Consider the following 20,207-nt stretch of genomic DNA (forward strand, 5'->3'; position numbering starts at 1 on the left):
CTCCCCCCCCAACCCCTTCCTACCCAACCCCCCCCCCCCCCCCCCACAACCCCACCCGACCTCCTCCAATGTACAGTTTTTACGTCAAATGTATATACTCCGTTTTCTGGACTCTTTTTGTATCACAAACAGTACTGTATTTGCAAATCTGGTATGTCATAAATGTATAGATGTAGCAGTACTGTCTATCTGTATGTCATGTATGTCAATTATGTCCTGATGAATTGAAAATGGGGGATCATCGGTGGCATCGGTGGCATCGGTGGGGGGAAATGGGGTTGGAGCACAGCGCGCTCCTCCTCCATCTCTCTGCAGGCAGCCGTCATCTGCTGCATAGCCGACCCGAAGAGCCCAGCATCGGAGAGGGGGGCCGTGAGCAGGGGAATCCTCTTCTTTTCAGGCACCCTCGCTTGCTCCAGCCAAAGGTGGCGCTGGGACAGAGTGGCCAGGGCGCGCCCCTTCCCGGCGGCTATCGCCTGCAGCTGAGTAAGGTGCAGGATGGCTCCAGCCGCCTGGGCGTGAAGGTATTGTTGACGGTCGTCCAACACCGACCCGCCCGCCATCATCCCCGACATGTAGCGCGCCAGCTGCGCGATGTTAGACGTCGCAGCCAGGCTCTGAGTCGCGGCGATGAATGCCTGGTCACTCCAGTTAGCCATCTGCCTAGCCGATTTCCCCTGGGGAACCGGCTTCCGCAACGGCTCCCACACCACTTCGGGACAGAGAATGGATGTCATCGGGCTATCAAGCCGAGGCACCCCATCCCTTAGTCCCTGGACCAAACCCGCCACCCGCGTGACTGGCACGTAGGCGGGGGTAAGGCCAGTGATGCGGGAGATTACCTGTCCCTGTCGTACGTAAGCCTCCATTGAAGGGAAGAATGGGCAGACAACGCCCGTCTCCCTCACAGGATGACATTGCCAGAGATGACCTATCATATCATCAGGGACAGATACAGGCAGAGGCTGCGGCAACGCCACGCCATTAGCGGCAGCGGCGGCCGCCATGAGCTCGGGGAACAAGGCACGCAACTCCCCTTGCGCACCTTCCTCCACGTCGCCTGTGTCCCTCACGTGCGGGAGGCTGCCATGTCTGGCGCCACAATCCGACGCGGCTGATAGCCGGGCATCTCGTCTCCGGGTCGGAGGTTCTAACCCAACACCGGAGAACAAGGGACCCCAAGGAGACGCAACACCCCCTGCCACACCCTGAGGGGGAGAGTGATACGACTCCATTGGGGCATCAAACAAGAGCGCTCCCGCCCCCTCCATATAATCCTCAGTTTCCATCGGAAACGGAGACAGAGCAAGAGCACCCTCGTTCGGCTCCAGCACCTCCCCACAGCCAGGCCGTTCGCCCCTGCAGCTCGCCGCCCTACGACGGGAGCGAGCAGAGGCGAAGAGCCTGCGTCTCAAATCCTCAGCCACCAGAGGAGCCGTCGGCCTATCGGTTGACCGTCCACTGGCGGGGGAACCAGAGCTGGAACTAGGCCATCTCACAGGAGACGGCCTTGATTCAACAGCCCCTTGGAGAGGCAGACTCCCCACCGGACGCCACTCGGGCGTGTCTGACTGCCACGACCATGGAGTCAGAGCAGCCCCACGACGCACGGCGGACGCAGCAATAGAAAAGCGCTGGTGAAGGGTGACATCGTCCGAACCCTCCGATTTAGGTGCAGACATTATGACTTAGCTTTTCCTCGAAAATTCGTGAGAGAGAGAAAAAACAAGAAACAATGTCCACGCAGCTCCTCTCCAACAACTATCTTACACTAACTCAAGTGGTGTATACAGACACTCGCCGTGGTGAAAATAGGGAAGGAGCTGTTAGTATGGCCACACCCCTGCTTATGTAGAGGAGCGGATGGGGGTGTGGCCAGGCGGATGGGTGTGTACAGGTACATGTGGAGAAATGTATTCAGTATATAGGCTGATATGGGATATGTTCCAGTAGGCGCAGAGCGTAAGCTATGACATAATATAACCAAACCTATCTCAGTGAACCGTACCTATCTCAGATGAAGTCAAGTCAGTATCGGAAGGGATTGTTCAGTGTCTGTGGAAATGAAACTCCCCAGTTTTAACAGTTTGGTCAGAGTTATTTCAGAGTTATCAGAGAACCAAACCTCTTTCAGAGAACCATAACTATCTCAGAGAACCAAACCTATCTCAGATAATCAAACCTATCTCAGAGAACCATACCTATCTCAGATAACCAAACCTATCTCAGAGAACCTATCTCAGATAACCAAACCTATCTCAGAGAACCGTACCTATCTCAGAGAACCATACCTATCTCAGATAACCAAACCTATCTCAGATAACCATACCTATCTCAGAGAACCAAACCTATCTCAGAGTTATCTCAGAGAACCATACCTATCTCAGATAACCGTACCTATCTCAGAGAACCATACCCATCCCAGAGAACCAAACCTATCTCAGAGAATTGTACCTATCTCAGAAAATTTTACCTATCTCAGAGAACTGTACCTATCTCAGAGAACTGTACCTACCTTGTGCTGCATTCCGGTGGATGTCGGGTAGACTCTTTTTTTATATCCAACCTCTACGTTTTCAAAGTCAAAGTCTTCATGTACATGTCGAAATACTTCCCAAAGGTCAGTGAATACCACGACCACAACATCAGAGGAAGTTCCACAAATCATGTTCAACCCAGATTCGGCACAAACATGGGCCTAAATATGTTTTGCAATTATGCCACATCAATGTGGAACGCCCTACCCACAGCCGTACATTTTTTTGAATCCCTACCCACCTTCAAAACCGCTCTCAAAGAGCACCTACGGGAGGCTGCAATTCGAAACTGGCCCCCGTAAATGTCCAACCCCCCCCCCCCCTCCCACCCCCTCCTAATGTACAGTTTCCTCCCCCTTGTATGTTATCTGCTAGGATCTCTGTTTAACAGTACCGTATATTTGCATATCTTGTATGTCACAAATGTAACAGTACTGTATACCTGTATGTCATGTATTGTCATAAATGTTATGATATATATCTGTATATCTGTATGGCCCCCGTAAATGTTGAGCCGTACTGTATTGTACCCATTCTGCAATCTGTTAATAAAGTTTTCAAACTTCAAATGCAATTACTTTAACCGTTTCCTGGAAATAATATGTAGTTTTGCATGAGGTGCACAGTCTTGTATACCCACTCATTTTTGTCAAATGTAAAAACGCAGATCTCATTTAACTCTGCTCCCATCAAAATGTCAGACCAATTGAATAAGTGGAACCATGTAAACACCCTCTACCTTGAGAAACTCCCATGGTAAAGGTTTCAAACATTTTCCGGAAACCAGACAGAACTATCACGTGACTCCCCATGGTTCAACCCATGGTTCACCCAACCCCCTCCAATGTACAGTAATTTACCTAGTATGGTTTTGTCAATATTCCAATGTACAGTTTTGCCTGTTTGTACAGTGTCCCCCCCCATGTACAGTTTTGCTTGTTTGTACAGTGCCCCCCCCCAACCCCCTCCAATGTAAATTACCTAGTATGATTGTCAATATCCCAATGTACAGTTTTGCCTTGTACAGTTGTACAGTGTTTCTCCCCCCAACCCCTCCCCCCCCAACCCCTTCCTACCCAACCCCCCCCCCCCCCCCCCACAACCCCACCCGACCTCCTCCAATGTACAGTTTTTACGTCAAATGTATATACTCCGTTTTCTGGACTCTTTTTGTATCACAAACAGTACTGTATTTGCAAATCTGGTATGTCATAAATGTATAGATGTAGCAGTACTGTCTATCTGTATGTCATGTATGTCAATTATGTCCTGATGAATTGAAAATGGGGGACCCTGATGTAAACAAGACGAAAGTCTTTCTCTGGTCTGCAACAATTGTGTGTATTGAGCTGTACTGTATTATACCCATTCTGCAATCTGTTAATAAGGTTTTCAATCAATCAATCAATCAATAAATCAATAAATCAATCAATCAATCAACCTATTAGTGACATCACACGATATTGACAACCTATAGAGGGCGATAATACGCTGCGTCCGGTCTAGTCTGCCGCAAAGTCAAATAAGAAGAAGAAAAGAAGGAGGAGGAGAAGAAGAAGAAGGCCAGCGAATGCGACGATACAAGGAAATAACGTTCGAAAACATTACTGATTCCTGTGAGCCGCAGAACCGTTAGCACTGAACGATACACGAAGGTTTGAGCTGGCTACTGATAGACCGTTTTATTTTGGAAAAGTATACAGTGCTATTTTGGAAAAGTAGCCTTTGCTGAAGGTATTATTAATTTCCACGTGGCACGATAGGTTTAGTAGCCTATCATGAGGATAAATGAAAACACTTTACTAGAAGGGGAAAAGGTCGTGTTGGTCCCTTACAATGCAGACCATGTGCCCAGGTAAGTTAAGACTATTATTGGGATGTATAACGATATAAGGAATTTCACCCATTGTACGAATTCGCATTATATGCTTCGTGTGCCCCACAGCCAGGACGGTTCAGTCAGCATTTGTGAACAGCATCACTCGCCTAAGCTAGAAACCACAGAGACAATCGGAGTGATGTCACCTGGAAGTAAAATATGGGGCTGCTGCCCCGACCATAGACGATGCGGGCTCTGACTCTGAGGCCAGGCATAATAACATGCCCGTCTGAATTCACACACATAATAAGGTTTATATTCTAGTATTACCAACGGGTCTGAACCAGAATAAAAAAAATAAAAATCGGTCTACGAGCTCACTATACAATATTTTATGGCCTCACAAAGTCAAGAGCCACATTCAGCGTCTATGAGTACTTAGCCCTGGATTTTACATCCAGGTGACAATATTATTATTATACACTCACGGGTTCTTCCGTTCTTTCTTTGGTTTCCAGCTTTAGGCGAGAGTGGTGCATGTTAAGATGAGATATTCCTTTATTGATCCCCTTGGGGGAAATTCAGGCATGTTTACAAATATTGTCCTCAGTCACAGGAATAACAAAGTAGGTGACATTACCCTTTAAGGCATTTGTGTTTACTAACGTTATTTGTTGATTAATATGTTTATTTTTTTTATTTGTTGAAACACTTTAATCGACCTGGGCCCTATTCCCCGTACCTGGTTCAACTAAGTCATCAAAAGTCCCATTATCCAGATTCAATTAACCCGATGTTTGAATCCAGGCTTTCCCTGTTCCTCTAACGCCGATTCAGTCTCGTTCATTCGAACCAGACTTGATACTCAGGATAATTGCGCACGGCCGCCTCACCTGAAAAGACAGCAGGTGTCGATCGCAGAAATCCTGATTTTCTAACGGCATTGATTGATTTAAAACTTTATTAACAGATTGCAGAATGGGTACAATACAGTACGGCTCAATAGCCTCGCCGACGAGTTAAATGCATATAATATAATAATGCAGGACCTGTTGCAGAGGTCTTTATTCGGCATGCAACGACACTCAATGTTTTAGTGGTACACACACAGCGGAACATTTTGACAGTGCTTTCAGCGTTTCCAGGATTAGCAGCTAACGCTAATTAGCTTAGCTTAGTTAGCTCCCTACAGTGCAAGCAGGCGCCACGGGCAGTCAGGACAGAAGAGTAGTGGATGTGACATCGGTAAACAAGCCACAAATTAGGCCTGTCGTAAGACCAAAACACACTGCAGTTTTAATTATTTTACATGACTATTTTGTGACCCGCCAAATGGCGGACAGACCTCTCAGTGGCACACGCCAAACCTAAAATATGGTCGCCAATGGTGGGTGGCGCCGTGGCGGGCTCTAGTTTCGGGCCCTGTTAGCGCCTTATAACTAGCCTTGCAGAAATGATACCAGACCAATTCCATATAACGCATATTCATCACGCTATAAAATGGGAACGTATTGATGAGAAAATTATTTCTTTAAGGCATATTGAAGGGAAGGTTTATAGTGTCAATTGACAATGAGAATCGACACATAGCAATAATTTAAAATATAGATTTAGCTCTACAAACACCCTCACGCATAGTTAAACCATGTTATGATAAGCTGGCCTTATAGAGTGGGCCTGTCTAATCCCTGTGGCCGTCAATGTGTTAAGGGGGTGCAGACCAGAGAGAGACTTTCGTCTTGTTTACATCAGGGTCCCCCATTTTCAATTCATCATAACTATATGACATACATGACATACAGAAACTACATTGGAGAGGGTTGGGTTTGGACATTTACAGGGGCCAGTTTCGAGTTGCAGCCTCACTAGACCTGTGCGGTTTTGAAGGTGGGTAGTGATTCACATTCCTTTACAGCTGTGGGTAGGGCATTCCACATTGATGTGGCATAATTGCGAAACGTGTTTAGTCCCTTGTTTGAGCCGCATCTGGGTTTAACATGATTTGTGGAGCTCCCTCTGGTGTTGTGGTCGTGGTATTCACTGACCTTTAGGAAGTATTTTGACATGTTAATGGGTACCTTAGTGGTGTAGTGTATCTTGTGTAGACCAGGCCCATTGCAAGTTGCTGTACTCTGTCGTCTACTCTAAGCCATCCTAGGTTGTCAAAGTGGGCAGGGGTGAGGTGGGTTTTAGGAGTGAGGTTAACACTTTCCGTGCCACACACGAGAATACTCTGGTTTATTAATAGGTGGTTGAAAGCCACTCACGAGATTTCTCGGATTTTTTTTTTTTTTTAGCGATCTGAAATCATATTGCATCACCCGAGCCTACCCGAGTATAGCCGAGCGGCGCCGGCGATCATTGTGGAAAAAAGTGCCCCCTGTCGTCTCCCAGATGACATAAGGGATTTTGGAATGGACTCAATGAAAATGAATGGGGAAAAAAATCCGGTACTCCACATTTTCCAGTCCACTGATGCAGCCGTGGTTATCAGAGTTCATTCTGGATCCTCTGAGCCCCGCGGATCATGGAGTTCTACTGTATCGCGTTGGATCCATACGCTTATCGATTTTTTCGAATGGTGATCAGGAATTGGAATATACCAGTTGGATACCATCTGATGTCAGGTAAGGACTCTATGTTATCAGTGTTAGGATAATCAAACAAATTTTGATGAAGTTATAAGCTGTTTTGTTAAATGTCCTCTTTCGGTTTCACTGTAAAAGTCAGAGAGGAAATCAACGGGGCGATTATCCGTGCGCGGCCCGAATGTGCTTGCGTGCACATATAATATTGATCATCTAGCGTTTATTTGAAAACGATTCATAAAAAGGCAGACGAATATCAACGTTGTGGAATATTCCAGTAAAAGACGATTTTCATAGAATGCTCCAGAATGGGCTGTTTTTTATCTGAAAACGGGTGCTTTTCTAAATGCTCTGAAACGGAAATGACGCGATAAAGAAACAATCTGCCTTAACAGCACTGACTGGAAAATAGTCTTTGATAATGCGATGGGCAGATTAGACACATAGCCATAATTTAAAACATAGATTAGGCGATATTAACGTTAACATTGGCACCGATGGTGGCATTCAGCGGGTAAAAAGGAAAACCCGGCGTGGCGCTCAAAGTGTTAAGCAGTAGTCTGACCAGTGTGTTTTGTGATGTTTGTAATCTTGTTTTTAGTGCCTTTGAGGTGCTTTGGTGCCATGAGGTGCAGGCTAGGGCTGCACGATTTTGGGAAATAATCTGACAGATATTGCGATTGCGATTATAGCAGCCCCACATAGATTTATAGTAAAATGCGGCTTGCATCTGGCCTACGCAGTGGGTCTGTTCGGGACACCGAGCCTGAAAATGTTTCTTTTTACCTGGGAATCGATACCGGTACCCAACGGTACCTTTTTTTCTGTACGTTACTCTCCCTCTCTGAAGTCTAAACTTCACAACACACAATCTAAAACCCCTTACCTCCGTCTCCCAAACCGTTCCTACAACAATAACAACTTGCAAAGGAGATCTTGTATCTCAATGGGACTTCCTGGTTAAAAAAAAAATTGCTAATTGCATCATTTCAAATCGCGATCGATTTAAAATCGATTAATCGCTCAGCCCTAGTGCAGGCATAGTCGTAGTACCCTTGAATGAGTGTTCCTGTTAGTCTTCAGGGTATTCTTGTTTACCAGAGATGAGATCCGTTACAAGAATCTTGTTCGTTGGTGCGGCTGGGTGGTGCAGCGGACATTGCGCTCGTCACCAACGCAAGAGACACCGGTCTTGAATCCGGCTGTCAGCGTTACCTCCGGCTTGGGCCGGCCGTCATACTGACTCAATTTACTCAATTGGCAGAGTCAGTGGGAGGGGAGTCGTTGGGTGGTAATCTGGTCGTTGTAAACGGCGACTCCTACAGGTCGGTCAGGGCGCCTGCACAGCAAAGACAGGAAATGGCAGGAGCAGTGTGAGCCTCCCACACGTTACACCTCGCCAATGAGAGTCCGCGCTGGCAGGTGAAAAGAAGTGACTGGCTGCCTCCACATGTATCGGAGGGGACATGTGATGGGCTTCTATCCTCCCTACGACCGGCCAGTGGGGGGCACATGCGAGCAACGATCAGGACAGGGGAGGGAGAATTGGCACGAGGAAATTTGGATGGGAGAAAAATCACAGAAAAAGGAGGAGAAAAAGTGGGTAAAAAAAAAGAAAATAATCTTGTTCGTTGGTTGACCTTTTTGATTACATTGGTTGCCATTTTGGCACAGGAAAGATTTGCCTCTACTCTAGGATAGAACCCAGATATGTAATTTCATCTTTCCTTGTGACAATATTGTCACCCACTGTAACAGAGAAGCCGTTGGTCTTGTTGAGTTTGTTATTTGATCTGAAGAGCATGGACTCTGTTTTGCCCATGTTTAATGATAGTTTGTTATCAGCGAGCCAGGCTACAACTGTCCACCTGGGCCCAATTCCCGCAAAGAATCTTAAATCTAAGTACATACTATTAACCCATTGACTCACAAGTTGTTCTTAGTGCTAAAAAGGTTTTTGGATGGAAAGTGGGCCCTTTTCACAGATGTATCATATCTGGTATGCCCAACCTATACTAATGCTCAACGGCATTAGGATGATGCTGGGAGAAGAAATTTGCCTATAGGCCAGGAATCAAGTGTTTCTTTATTAATCCCCTTGGGCAAATGTAGGTGTCATAGCAGCATGGGGGACGGGGGAGGGGAGGTACAGGCAGGACAAAAAGATAATAATAGAAATAGTAATAATAATAATGGAGTAGAACATAATGATAATAGTAGAATTGCCAAATTTCTTCGACTCAATGTAAAGCCTTGGAAATTACATTACACACATTTCATTACAATACCTAGGTTTGCGCACAGCTTTCCCTCAAACAGAGCAGAATACTCTGTCACATGACCACTCTTGCAGGTGACCTGCTATACCCAAATACATTTTCCTGGCAGGTCGCTTTGATCAGGGGGAAACCCTCATTTTGGAGTGGCAGGTCCTTGGCAAAGTCTGTCACATGCTGGGATTACAAATAGGGCTGGGCCGGGGCGATAACCAGCTGTCAATGGGATCATATTGTGATTATATCATGGTATTGTGATGCACACAAGTTTATGTTGTCTAAAGTGTTCATTAAGAAGCACATAGGATATGAACAAAGATTTCTCACAAAATGTTATCTTAAGTATTTGAGGGAATGTCGCTTGAAAAGTTTTGGGTGGTATGTCACACTTCATTAACACACAGTTCAATGACATTAACGCATCCACCGCCGGAAACACTTTAAAACGTTATTGCCTGCCATGCTTTGACCGCCAGAGGCCAGACCACGCTGTACAGCGATATTGAGATCAATATTAAATTTTTTCGCCATGGCATTCATAATTCATATATACACCTCCGGCGCTGCAGCTGGACCCTACGGCTAAAAAAAAAACGACGGCTCAATACCGCCGCCTGGTGGATGGTCGGGCGAGTTACACTTGAACAACAGGAAGTGGGAGGTGTCCGTCGATTAAATTCATCCGGCCGTCAGACATTGTTGCAAGGCTCCCGACAGATACTATAGTACATATCGATCGCTTTATAAACGTAATAATCGATATGATTTCGGCGTTTATTGCGACATACAAACCGGAAATGGACCTAGGCGATCGACGTCCTATACCTGGGATCTTTCACCGCCAGTCTCATTGGCGCACGGTAAGAGGACGCTGATTTGTTTATTATTTTCACTGCAAACCGATCTGATCAATATATCACCCATACTACATAAAGCATTTACTGACGATCACGGAATTATAAACTACCCCCCCCCCCCCCTTTCATCCGCGCATGATGACGCATAACGTATAGGATCATATACAGTTGAATTTTTTTATATAGCGTGTATCGGGAATAAACGGCAGTTGATAATCTATATATGCGTTTATGCCTATAACTCGCGTTCTATGAATTACTGCAGAAAACGATAAAAAACATACTTATATTCTAGAAGGTATTTTTGGAAGAATCTATGAATGAAAAAGTATAACATTTCTACATCCTGAACGATAGATAATCGATGTTGAATGGGCCATAGTAATGTCAATTTAGCAATACAATTTAAAAAGCTATAGCCATGCAAAGAAGGTGAACATCTCCATAGGCCCAGTCCACACGAGCGCTGGATTTAATATAACCATGATTGTATGTGCGCAGTTGCACTGTTCGGCCACACACAACCGGGGATTTGCTACACTGCAACCCCGGTCTTTGAAAACCGGAGTCCAGGGTGAAGTTTTGCGGTTGCGTGTGGGCATAGCAACCGAGGTTATTCCCAGTGTTTACAGCAGAGCTGTTGCAATTATTTCCCATGTTCACGGCAGACTGTCAAACAATAGCAAGTTAGCAACCGAGCGAGGGGTAGAGAGATTAGAGCAGAGCCAGCTACACCAGTGTTTACAGCAGAGCTGTCCCAAGTAGCGTTATATGAAAATGATTGTAACAAACTTTTGTTCGAAACGTATCGTCTGTGTTGAAGAGTGTTGTGATCGACTGATGTCTGTTGTCGCATTCCTGACCTGATGCTCAGAGTAAACATGTAGCTGCGGCTAAACTAAACTCATGTATTGTCAAGTTATTGTTATAAGGAACCCAGTCCAGACTGCATCCCCTTAACAATTGTTTGTATTGAGCCGTATTGTATTGTACCCATTCTGCAATGTGTTAAATAACGTTTGCATCCATTCATAGCGGTAACGTTACCACATTACGTTAGCATTTAAGCTATATACTATACATAGATATAGCCATTCACATTAGCATGTAGCTAACAACACCGGCGGTCTTTTGTGAGACTAAACTATCCGCTCTTGGTGGTAAATTGTGTTGCTGTTGGTTTTGTTTCATCAACAAATGAGAGGCAGAACACAGTGAATGTATCCGTTTGTTTATTGCACTTTTATTGCAGTTTCTTTCTTTGCTGAAAATATATGTTCCGTTGGCAAAATGATATTTAAAGATGGCGGCTATGGTGTTTCTAAACAGGAAGTTTAGTGAGCGTTCAACCTTTTCTGATTGGTTGAAATGGCCTTCATGTCTGAACAACATCGCCGCCTACTGTCTTGGCATTGTACTACATGTATCGGTTGCTGGTTTTTCCAGCCGCCGTGGGTACGCAATTATATGCGGTTGTTCACCTGTGTGGACAGAGGTTTATTTTTTTCAAACTTCGGTCACATTAAATCCAGTGCTCGTGTGGACAGGGCCAGAGTGGTGGCAGTGAGGCTACATTGATGGATATAACCATGGCAGGGAATGTGTTAACTGGATTACATAACCTGTGATTTTACATGTGTGGGCAAACAGAGCATCGTCATCATACAGTATGTATTGATATTGAGAAAAAGTTCTTATCAGTTATTGTTATATAGATTTATCGCCCCGGCCCAGTAATTATCTACCTTGACTACCTATCTCAAATCCTCTCCTTGGTCCAAAGGAAGCAAGTTGCAAATTGTGTTTGGAGGATCAAGAAAAGAGGGTGGGGGGTTTGAGATGGGTCAATTATAAACAACGGCCATTACGAATAATCACCGTCGACTGACTCGGTGCAACCAAGGTCTTGAGTAGATGATGTCTAGTCTGTCCCTCTCGGTCTGTCTTTGCCAGGTACCATGAGTAGATGATGTCTAGTCTGTCCGTCTGTCTGTCTTCAGGTACCATGAGTAGGGATGGGTACCTTTCACATTTGAACCAATACCGGTACCTGTGAATCGATACCGGTACCCAACGGTACCTTTTTTCGGTACTTTAGTCTCAAGAAATGTAATTTACCTACCTCAGTCGTGAAAAAAAAAATCCAAACTTCAAATAACTACAATTTCAACAGTTTTCGGCTTGCCATTGCTCCGACTGCTTTGTTGTTGAATCAAGTCAAATCCAAGGTAATCATATATTGTGCGTGTGAACGTTGACATGAAAAGATTTTTTTTTTTTTTTTTTTTTTTTTTTTTTTGTATCTCACTTGATTCGATACTCTGTAGTACCGACGTGTTTCGGTTCGGTACCTCAAAAGTACAGAATTCGGTACCCATCCCTAACCATGAGTAGATGATGTCTAGTCTGTCCGTCTGTCTGTCTTCAGGTACCATGAGTAGATGATGTCTAGTCTGTCCCTCTGTCTGTCTTCAGGTACCATGAGTAGATGATGTCTAGTCTGTCCGTCTGTCTGTCTTCAGGTACCATGAGTAGATGATGTCTAGTCTGTCTGTCTTCAGGTACCATGAGTAGATGATGTCTAGTCTGTCCCTCTGTCTGTCTTCAGGTACCATGAGTAGATGATGTCTAGTCTGTCCGTCTGTCTGTCTTCAGGTACCATGAGTAGATGATGTCTAGTCTGTCTGTCTTCAGGTACCATGAGTAGATGATGTCTAGTCTGTCCCTCTGTCTGTCTTCAGGTACCATGAGTGGATGATGTCTAGTCTGTCCTTCTCTGTCTGTCTTTGCCAGGTACCATGAGTGGATGAAGTCTGCTGAGCTACAGCAGCTGACTTCATCAGAGCCTCTGACTCTGGAGCAGGAGTTTGACATGCAGAGGACCTGGAGGGAGGATGATGACAGTAAGCTACTGTTTGTTTTGGACTTGGGACGCACAGTGGACTTGTTGTTACACAATCCACATTGTCCAATTTGGGCTTTTAACTTGCACAACTAGAATCAGCCCTGTTGGAATTTTACGGCCGGGTGTAGAATTGTGTCTTGCTTAAATACAAGTGTAAAATGGAACAACAGAATAACGTTAACAAGGACTTTTGTTTAAAGACACAAAACACACACACACAAACGATAAAGAATGTCCACGGTTGTGTCCTCTATTTGCCACTACCCTTGATTATCTGAGGAAGTGCTCGTCTGAAAAGCTTTACTCGAGCATTAAAATGTACATTTAAAACCAGTGGGAATCAAATGGACTTAGGCTGCATATCTTGGCTCATTGAAATCTCCATATTTTAATGGTAGTGACACACACACACACGCACACTGTGACTGACGGAAGTGATTCACCATCCCTATTTCCTTCATCATCTCTTTACTTGTTTATCTCCTCTCCTTCTTCTTCCTCTGTCTTTTCAAGAGTGCACCTTCATCATCTTGGACAAGCAGCGTTTGGCGGACCCTGGGGTACAGGAAGAGCAATGCATGGTGGGAGATGTCAACATTTTTCTGACGGACCCCAGTGACCCCTCCTTGGCTGAGCTGGAGGTCATGATAGCTGGTGAGACGCTGCATGTTCCTGTTATAAACGCATAAAAACACATGACGTCTAGTACAGACTGCTGAAGTTTGACAAAACATTTAAAGCTCTAGTTAAATTTGAGGAATCATTTATTTAATACTATTTAGAGACGAGAAAAAGAATATACATATTAATAAAATATTAAAGAAAAGATAAAGACATTTTCACAGACACATTTTCCAGATGGTAGAGGCTAGTAAAACTATCACTATTTGGGGTGAAGCCATAAAGCGGGAATGGTATTTGCAAAACTTGCCAAATATTAGGTCTGCACTGACATGTTTTTTCTTAGAGTTAAACGATTATTTTAGTGAGTGAATAGAGGTGCTTTGCATCTAAAAAAAATAATAATAATAATAAATCCAATGAGAAAATAAAAGAAACCTTCTCTTCAAGGTTTGCGGCAGTGCTGCCGGTTGTGATGGTGGAAGCTTTGTATCCAATGTCTCCAAACAGTGATTGTCTATGTACTCTCCAACAGAGCCCAGCTACAGGGGCAAGGGCCTCGGGAAGGAGGTGACACGGATGATGATGTGCTACGGTGAGCGGATTACACAGTATGTGATGATAGAAACTGTTTCTGGATCAGTCATTCTGCTGCATCAAAGTTGATGTGCTACGGTGAGCGGATTCCACAGTATGTGATGATAGAAACCTCTTCTGGATCAGTCATCCTGCTGCATTGAAGTTTGCCCATTTTAGAATAATGACGTACATTCCACTTTGTCAAACCTGAACACGATTTAAGGGAGAAAGTTAGTTAAAGTTACTGATGACACATTCTATGAGATTGCCACTGAGGACAGAGCTGTATGCTGATTAATCCTCTTATGATACAGATTTAGATTTTGTGAGCATATGGAGTGCAGTTGGTTGCCAGTGAACTGCAGTATCTGCTATTGTGTGTGATCACTGTGCTCTATTCCAATAGGAGTTACCAGACTGGGGATCCAAACGTTTGAGGCGAAGATCGGACTAGACAACAAAGTCAGCGTCACCATGTTCAAGAAGCTCAACTTCAAAGAGGTAATTATGTAAAACATTCTCCTTTTTATCTTCTTCTTTCGTGTAACGTCAGAGGTCCAACTCCGTATCTTGTAGCCATGCCCTTAACTCTGGTCCCACATCAAAGAGGCTGGCTTCCGAGGGTGGTTTGTATAGGGGGCAGATGGTCAGGATGTGGTCAACAGTCTGCTCAGGGTCTCCACACTCACATGCAGCGCTGTCTGCCAGGCCCCACTTCTTTAATGATGCTTTAAAGCGACCAACCCCAGATCTTAAACGGTTCAGCAGAACCCATTGCCGGCGTGGAAGATCGTCTCCTGTGGCGCCATCTCCTGGATCCCAGATGTGGTGGTGGATACGGGTTGGCCCAGCACTCTCCCACTCTCTCTTCCAGGCTGCCGCCAGCCATCCATTTCTGGATAGGTCCTCAGTGGTGGAACGGAGCATCTCTTGTGCCACCTTGTTGTAGGGGTGGCGGGACTTGAGTCTGCTCATAGGTGCTGTTGTTGTTGTGGTGTTGTGTAGGATGTGCCAGTCATGCTTCACTGCCTTCCTTGCTAGGGCGAGAGTGGCAGCCTCTCGTCGTAGGCCAGCTGGTGCGATTCCTGCAAGGACTGGCAGCAGGAAGACGGGTGTAGCCTTCAGGCATCCAGTGATGATCCGGAGGGCGTTGTTAGTAGCCGCATCAACTTTTTTAACGTGCGGGCTTCTGCAAGATGACAGCGACAGTACGACTACAATTAACTTTCTTAGGCCTTGGGTCTGGTATATTATGCAGTTCAGGTAAATAATGCTCATTTTCTCTATCTGGAGAAGTTATAATAATATCAGTAATAATCATTTTAGCTTGAAATATTTCCATCAATCGAGGTGTAACTTCTGTGCCTTGGCTGTAGTGACCAAGGAGGTCGGTTGCGATCAGTTTGAGAACACTAATTTTAATGTTCCTTCCGTGCCCCAGGACGGTTCCATCAGTCATGCACCACTGTCACGCAAATTGGAAAGAACTCTCCAAACGATGTCACTGGGATGTAAAATCTGGGGCTGCTCCATTGGCTATAATAATAATGGGGCTCTGACGTCACAAGGCCATGTGTGTTAAGAGCTCTTAACACCCAGAAGAGGTTTAGGTTTGTATTCTAGATTTGCTAGAAGGTCTGACCCAGAATGTGTTAATGGCTTCTCTGTGGAGCAGCCCCAGATTTCACATCCCAGTGACATCACCCTCTGATTTCTTGCTTCAGGAGAGTGTGGTGAATGTTCACCAATACTGACTGGACTGCTCTGTATTCTTAACACTTTGAGTGCCGGCCTCCGTGTCCTATTTACACCGTTGAATGCCACCACCCACTTCAATGATAGAGCTCTCATATTTGCGAACGCATAAACTATATCTTAAATTATGTGTCTAATATGGCCATCGCTTATCAATGACTTGTTTGCAGTCAACATTGTCGAAACGGATTGTTTTTTAATCTGTTCATTTCCGTTTTATACCATTTTGAAAAACGCTCGTCTTTTGAAAGTTTCAGAAGATTCTGTGATAATCGCCCGTTACTGGAATACACTGGAATACACAAAACACGTTGACATTTTTGAAAATTTTCGGCCTATTTATGAATAGTTTTCAAATAAACGCTAGATTATCGATAGTATATGTGTACTTATGCACGCTATAGAAGCGGGCTGAAAAATCGATTATCTTATTTCCTGATCGCACACGCACACATACACACATATGGCACACGCTGATATATAGGTGAAAATAGCTCTGATTATCCCAAGACTGGTCAAATAGATTCCTTACCTCAAATCAGATGTTCTCCAAAAAGATGATTCCAATTCCTGATCGCCATTCCAAATATCGATTGCGTTTATTGATCCAACGCTGGGTACTGGAAACACACATTCTCCTCTGTTTTGATGGTCGGCAATGACTTCGATTGTCTCTGGTTACTTGTCTGACAAGTAAAATGTGGAAGCAGGACTTTTTTTTTTCTCCATGCGTTTCATTCAATCCAATCCAAAGGGGTGCAGTACCATCCGGAGAGACGATAGGGGGCGGTATTTTCCCTGTTCGAGTTCAGACGGAGTTCTAACGTGAGGCTAGATTCATGAAATATGAATGGAAATCTCTAATAAAGAAAATAACGATAAAAAAACGGCATACCTCGTTTTTGGCACTGAACGGTTTGCATGAAATAACGAATTATGCCATGGCTGGCACTCAAAGTGTTAAAGGAACATGCCAACATTTTGGGAAATTAGCTTACCGTCTTCTCCAGAGAGAGACAAGATAGATACCAGTTTTCTCTGTGCGTTCAGTAGAAAGCTATCTGGCTGCACATTAGCCTAGCTTAGCACAATGAATGGAAGCGGACATGGCTGGTTAGCCTAGGCATTGTCCAACTAACACCTCTCCCGAAGGCTAACCGGTCATGTCCGCTTCCATTCATTGAAAGCAGCAAAAGCAGGTAGGGTAAATAAGGTGAGCAAGGCAGGCCAGATGGCATCATCGGAGGAAGGAACGTGGAAAAGGACAAGCGATGGGAGCACAAATTAACATCACAATGGGAAGGTTGCATGAATCTAACCATCCCTTCCCTGTACCCTGCAGTTGTCATTGTGCAAGGTGTTCAAGGAGGTGACCCTGGGCGTGACCATGGACGCCTCCTTTCAGGCAAGACTCCTCGGCGAAATGGCCTACGTGAAGGAGAGAGAGTACAGACAGATCTGTACCAACCAGCAGGGACTGACCTCACAATGATGTCGGGACACTGGAAAGTTTTACCTAAAGGACTTCCTAGTGTGAAGCAGTGCGTTCTGGGTACAGAAGGATACCCGGACGAGTATATTGTGATTGGTCCAAGGATTCCCTGACCCGCTGCTACCAGAAGCTATGGTAGAATGGAAATTTAAACTGTTGTGTTATCTATAATTATGCATATAAACGCAGCATAGGTTTGTGACAGTCTGCACCCTGTTGTTTGCGGTATCTTCATTCATAGTGTTCTTATGACCTGTTTTGCCAACCAATATGGTGCAATGCCACAGTTTTGTAATTTGATAATCACCTTTCATTACAATCACCTGTTGTTTGTGACTAAGATGTCTGTGATTGAATACAATGGATAGGGATGGGAATCATCCAAAATATTATGATATTTGGGCCAGATAATTATGTGATTGTTTGTTTTTGAGCACCATACGTCTTGTGATTTAATGCTGCAATGTATTGTGATTTTAACACTCGATTTCTGTTTCATTCAACGTTTGTGGTAAAAATCTGAAATATCCCTTTGGGAAATAAAATTGATGTCATAGATGGGTAAACACATCTGTAATTAATAACCTTAAAGTAACACGCCAACATTATTCTACAAGCTGAGTCGGAGAAGAAGATATCAATTTCCTTACTCGGTAGAAAGGTATCCATCTACAATCTAGCCTATTTTAGCACAAATGAATGGAAGCCGGTTTGGACCCCTAGCCTAGCTTAAAATCCCAGGAGAGGTGTTTTTGGCCAACAGCTAGGCTAGCTGGTCTGTATCCACTTCCATTCATTTGTGCTAGGCTAGCTTGCAGCCGGATAGCTTCTTCTTACCTGACTTTGGAGAAGTGAATTTCCCATAATATTGACATGTTCCTTTTAAAGACATAATGATGTATAGTTTCATACAAACATACTCCTGTGTGTGTGTGGTGGTGTCTTTATGACCCACTAAAAGTGTGTTCTATTCTTCCCTCAGCCTGTTTTGATGTGTCTGGCTGTCAACCTTTGGGCAGCGTTATGTGCGTCCATGTATCTCCTCTACTTGCCATTAACCCCCACGTCGAATGCACCTGATTGGATACACACACACTGCTGGTGGGCAGTCCATGGTTCTCTGCTCCTGTTCTCTACTTAAAGCTGAACCTAAAATACGTTAAACAAATTTTGGAGGGTAAATTCGATATATTGCTCAAGTCATTATTTGATCTGCAATACCTAGTTGAGATACAGCATTTCCTATGTTTTGGTGGTGCTCTAGTGGCTGAACCTAGTATTCTTTTAATATTGGGTCTGCCCTTTCCACCTAAATGGAGCATACCCATTATTAAAGTGAATGTTGCAATTCTTTTTAACCCCAGCCCTATTTCTTGCATATCAATGATGCTGTCGATTGGTAAAGTCCTTTCTCGGCACACACTCCATGCCGTTCTTCATACTAGATGTCCACAGCTCGGCCTAGTTATCCACAAACGAATCAATGGCTCACACTCCTGTCTACAAGCCCTGAAAACGATACTGAAATCTACTTTTGAATGCATTGTGGAATAGGTTTCAGAGAGTCTGTTAAGTAAATTGAACATTCCAAATATGAACGTCAAAACAGTTTTAAGTCCGCTGCCGCACCAAGAGACACAATTCTGCCCCATCGAAAAACACAAATACACATACACACAGTGCCACTTGGTTGTATTGCTGGGTTGAGCTGACAACTTCAGCATCATGAACTGCACACTCAATGTAGACCGCTGCGGAGTGCTGGAAGGCATTATTAGTCCAAATCTGAGGTGAGGTAGACTCATAGGTGAGCTTCATTCACTTGATTACTGTTGACCCAGTTTGAGCCCTTATAGTGATAAAACATAAACATCTATTTTGATTTCATGGGGCCTTTAAGCCAGCTGGTAGTGGTATGAGATTATATCACGGTGCTCACCACGACCGACCAACTAAAGCTGAGACATTTAGTCTCCCAATAGGTTTTAATTTATTCATATGTAATGATGTTCCCTTTCAATGTGGTGACACCATTTATTTTATTTTTAAAATGTATTTTAGACTTGACTTCACTGTTATGGGCGACAGTGACTCAGGAGGTAGAGCAGTCACCTGGTAATTGGAAGGTTCTCTGTTTGATTCCGGTTCCTCTCAGCAGCGCGTCGAAGTGAGCAATACACTTAACCTCCAACTGCTCCCGATGAGCAGATTGGCACCTGACATGGAACCCTCAGGAATCGTGAGATGCTAGCTTGAGACTCAATCTTTTCTATTAGCATGTGATACACATGAATCTTGCCAATTCAAATTATGAAAATGTTGAGTACATCAGGCTATCATGGTGGCCTGATGCCTGCCATTAAGTTGCTGCAATTTTGAGGTTGATGATGCCATTAATTAGTCACACAGAATTGGGCCACTCGAACACTAGAAAAGTTCAGTTATTTGGTGTCAATAACGGCATCTGGCTGACGAGCACTCCTTTTCTAAAAATGGCTCAAACTTACCTAGACATGCCATGCATAATCTGAATGACATATGCTTATGGCTTATGGTTGTGATCCTAGAGGTCAGAAAAGGTTATTATACAGTAAATGGACTGCATATATGTAGCGCTTTTATCCGAAACGATTTCCAATTTATGCCTGGTTTCTAATGGTATGTGGCGCCTACTACTGCTGACCTTGAACCAGATGGTAAAAGAATGGTTTTCCAATTAATTAACAAGGTACCCTTTTTAAATCACTCTTTTCACACACAAACACGAGCAATGTTCAA

At 44.3% G+C, this 20,207-nt stretch overlaps 1 protein-coding gene across 1 annotated transcript; it reads left to right on the plus strand.

Annotated features, from left to right (window-relative positions):
• The first annotated feature begins 4,098 nt into the window (after positions 1–4,098).
• nat9 (N-acetyltransferase 9) lies at positions 4,099–17,995 on the plus strand. Its single transcript, XM_084322641.1, has 6 exons — positions 4,099–4,392; positions 12,871–12,980; positions 13,496–13,636; positions 14,139–14,198; positions 14,589–14,683; positions 17,280–17,995. The coding sequence occupies exons 1-6, from the start codon at positions 4,316–4,318 to the stop codon at positions 17,427–17,429; spliced, it is 633 nt and encodes a 210-aa protein (XP_084178767.1). The 5' UTR covers positions 4,099–4,315; the 3' UTR covers positions 17,430–17,995.
• The last annotated feature ends 2,212 nt before the right edge of the window (positions 17,996–20,207 follow it).

The sequence above is a fragment of the Notolepis coatsorum genome, assembly GCF_963971535.1.
Source record: "Notolepis coatsorum genome assembly, chromosome: 10".
NCBI lineage: Eukaryota > Metazoa > Chordata > Actinopteri > Aulopiformes > Paralepididae > Notolepis > Notolepis coatsorum.

Excerpts from the sequence above, each read along its gene's own strand:
- nat9 (XM_084322641.1), top strand. The coding sequence starts at position 4,316 with ATGAGGATAAATGAAAACACTTTACTAGAAGGGGAAAAGGTCGTGTTG. Across the intron at positions 12,981-13,495 it reads CTGGAGGGAGGATGATGACA|AGTGCACCTTCATCATCTTG; the intron begins GTAAGCTACTGT and ends TGTCTTTTCAAG. Across the intron at positions 14,684-17,279 it reads AGAAGCTCAACTTCAAAGAG|TTGTCATTGTGCAAGGTGTT; the intron begins GTAATTATGTAA and ends TGTACCCTGCAG.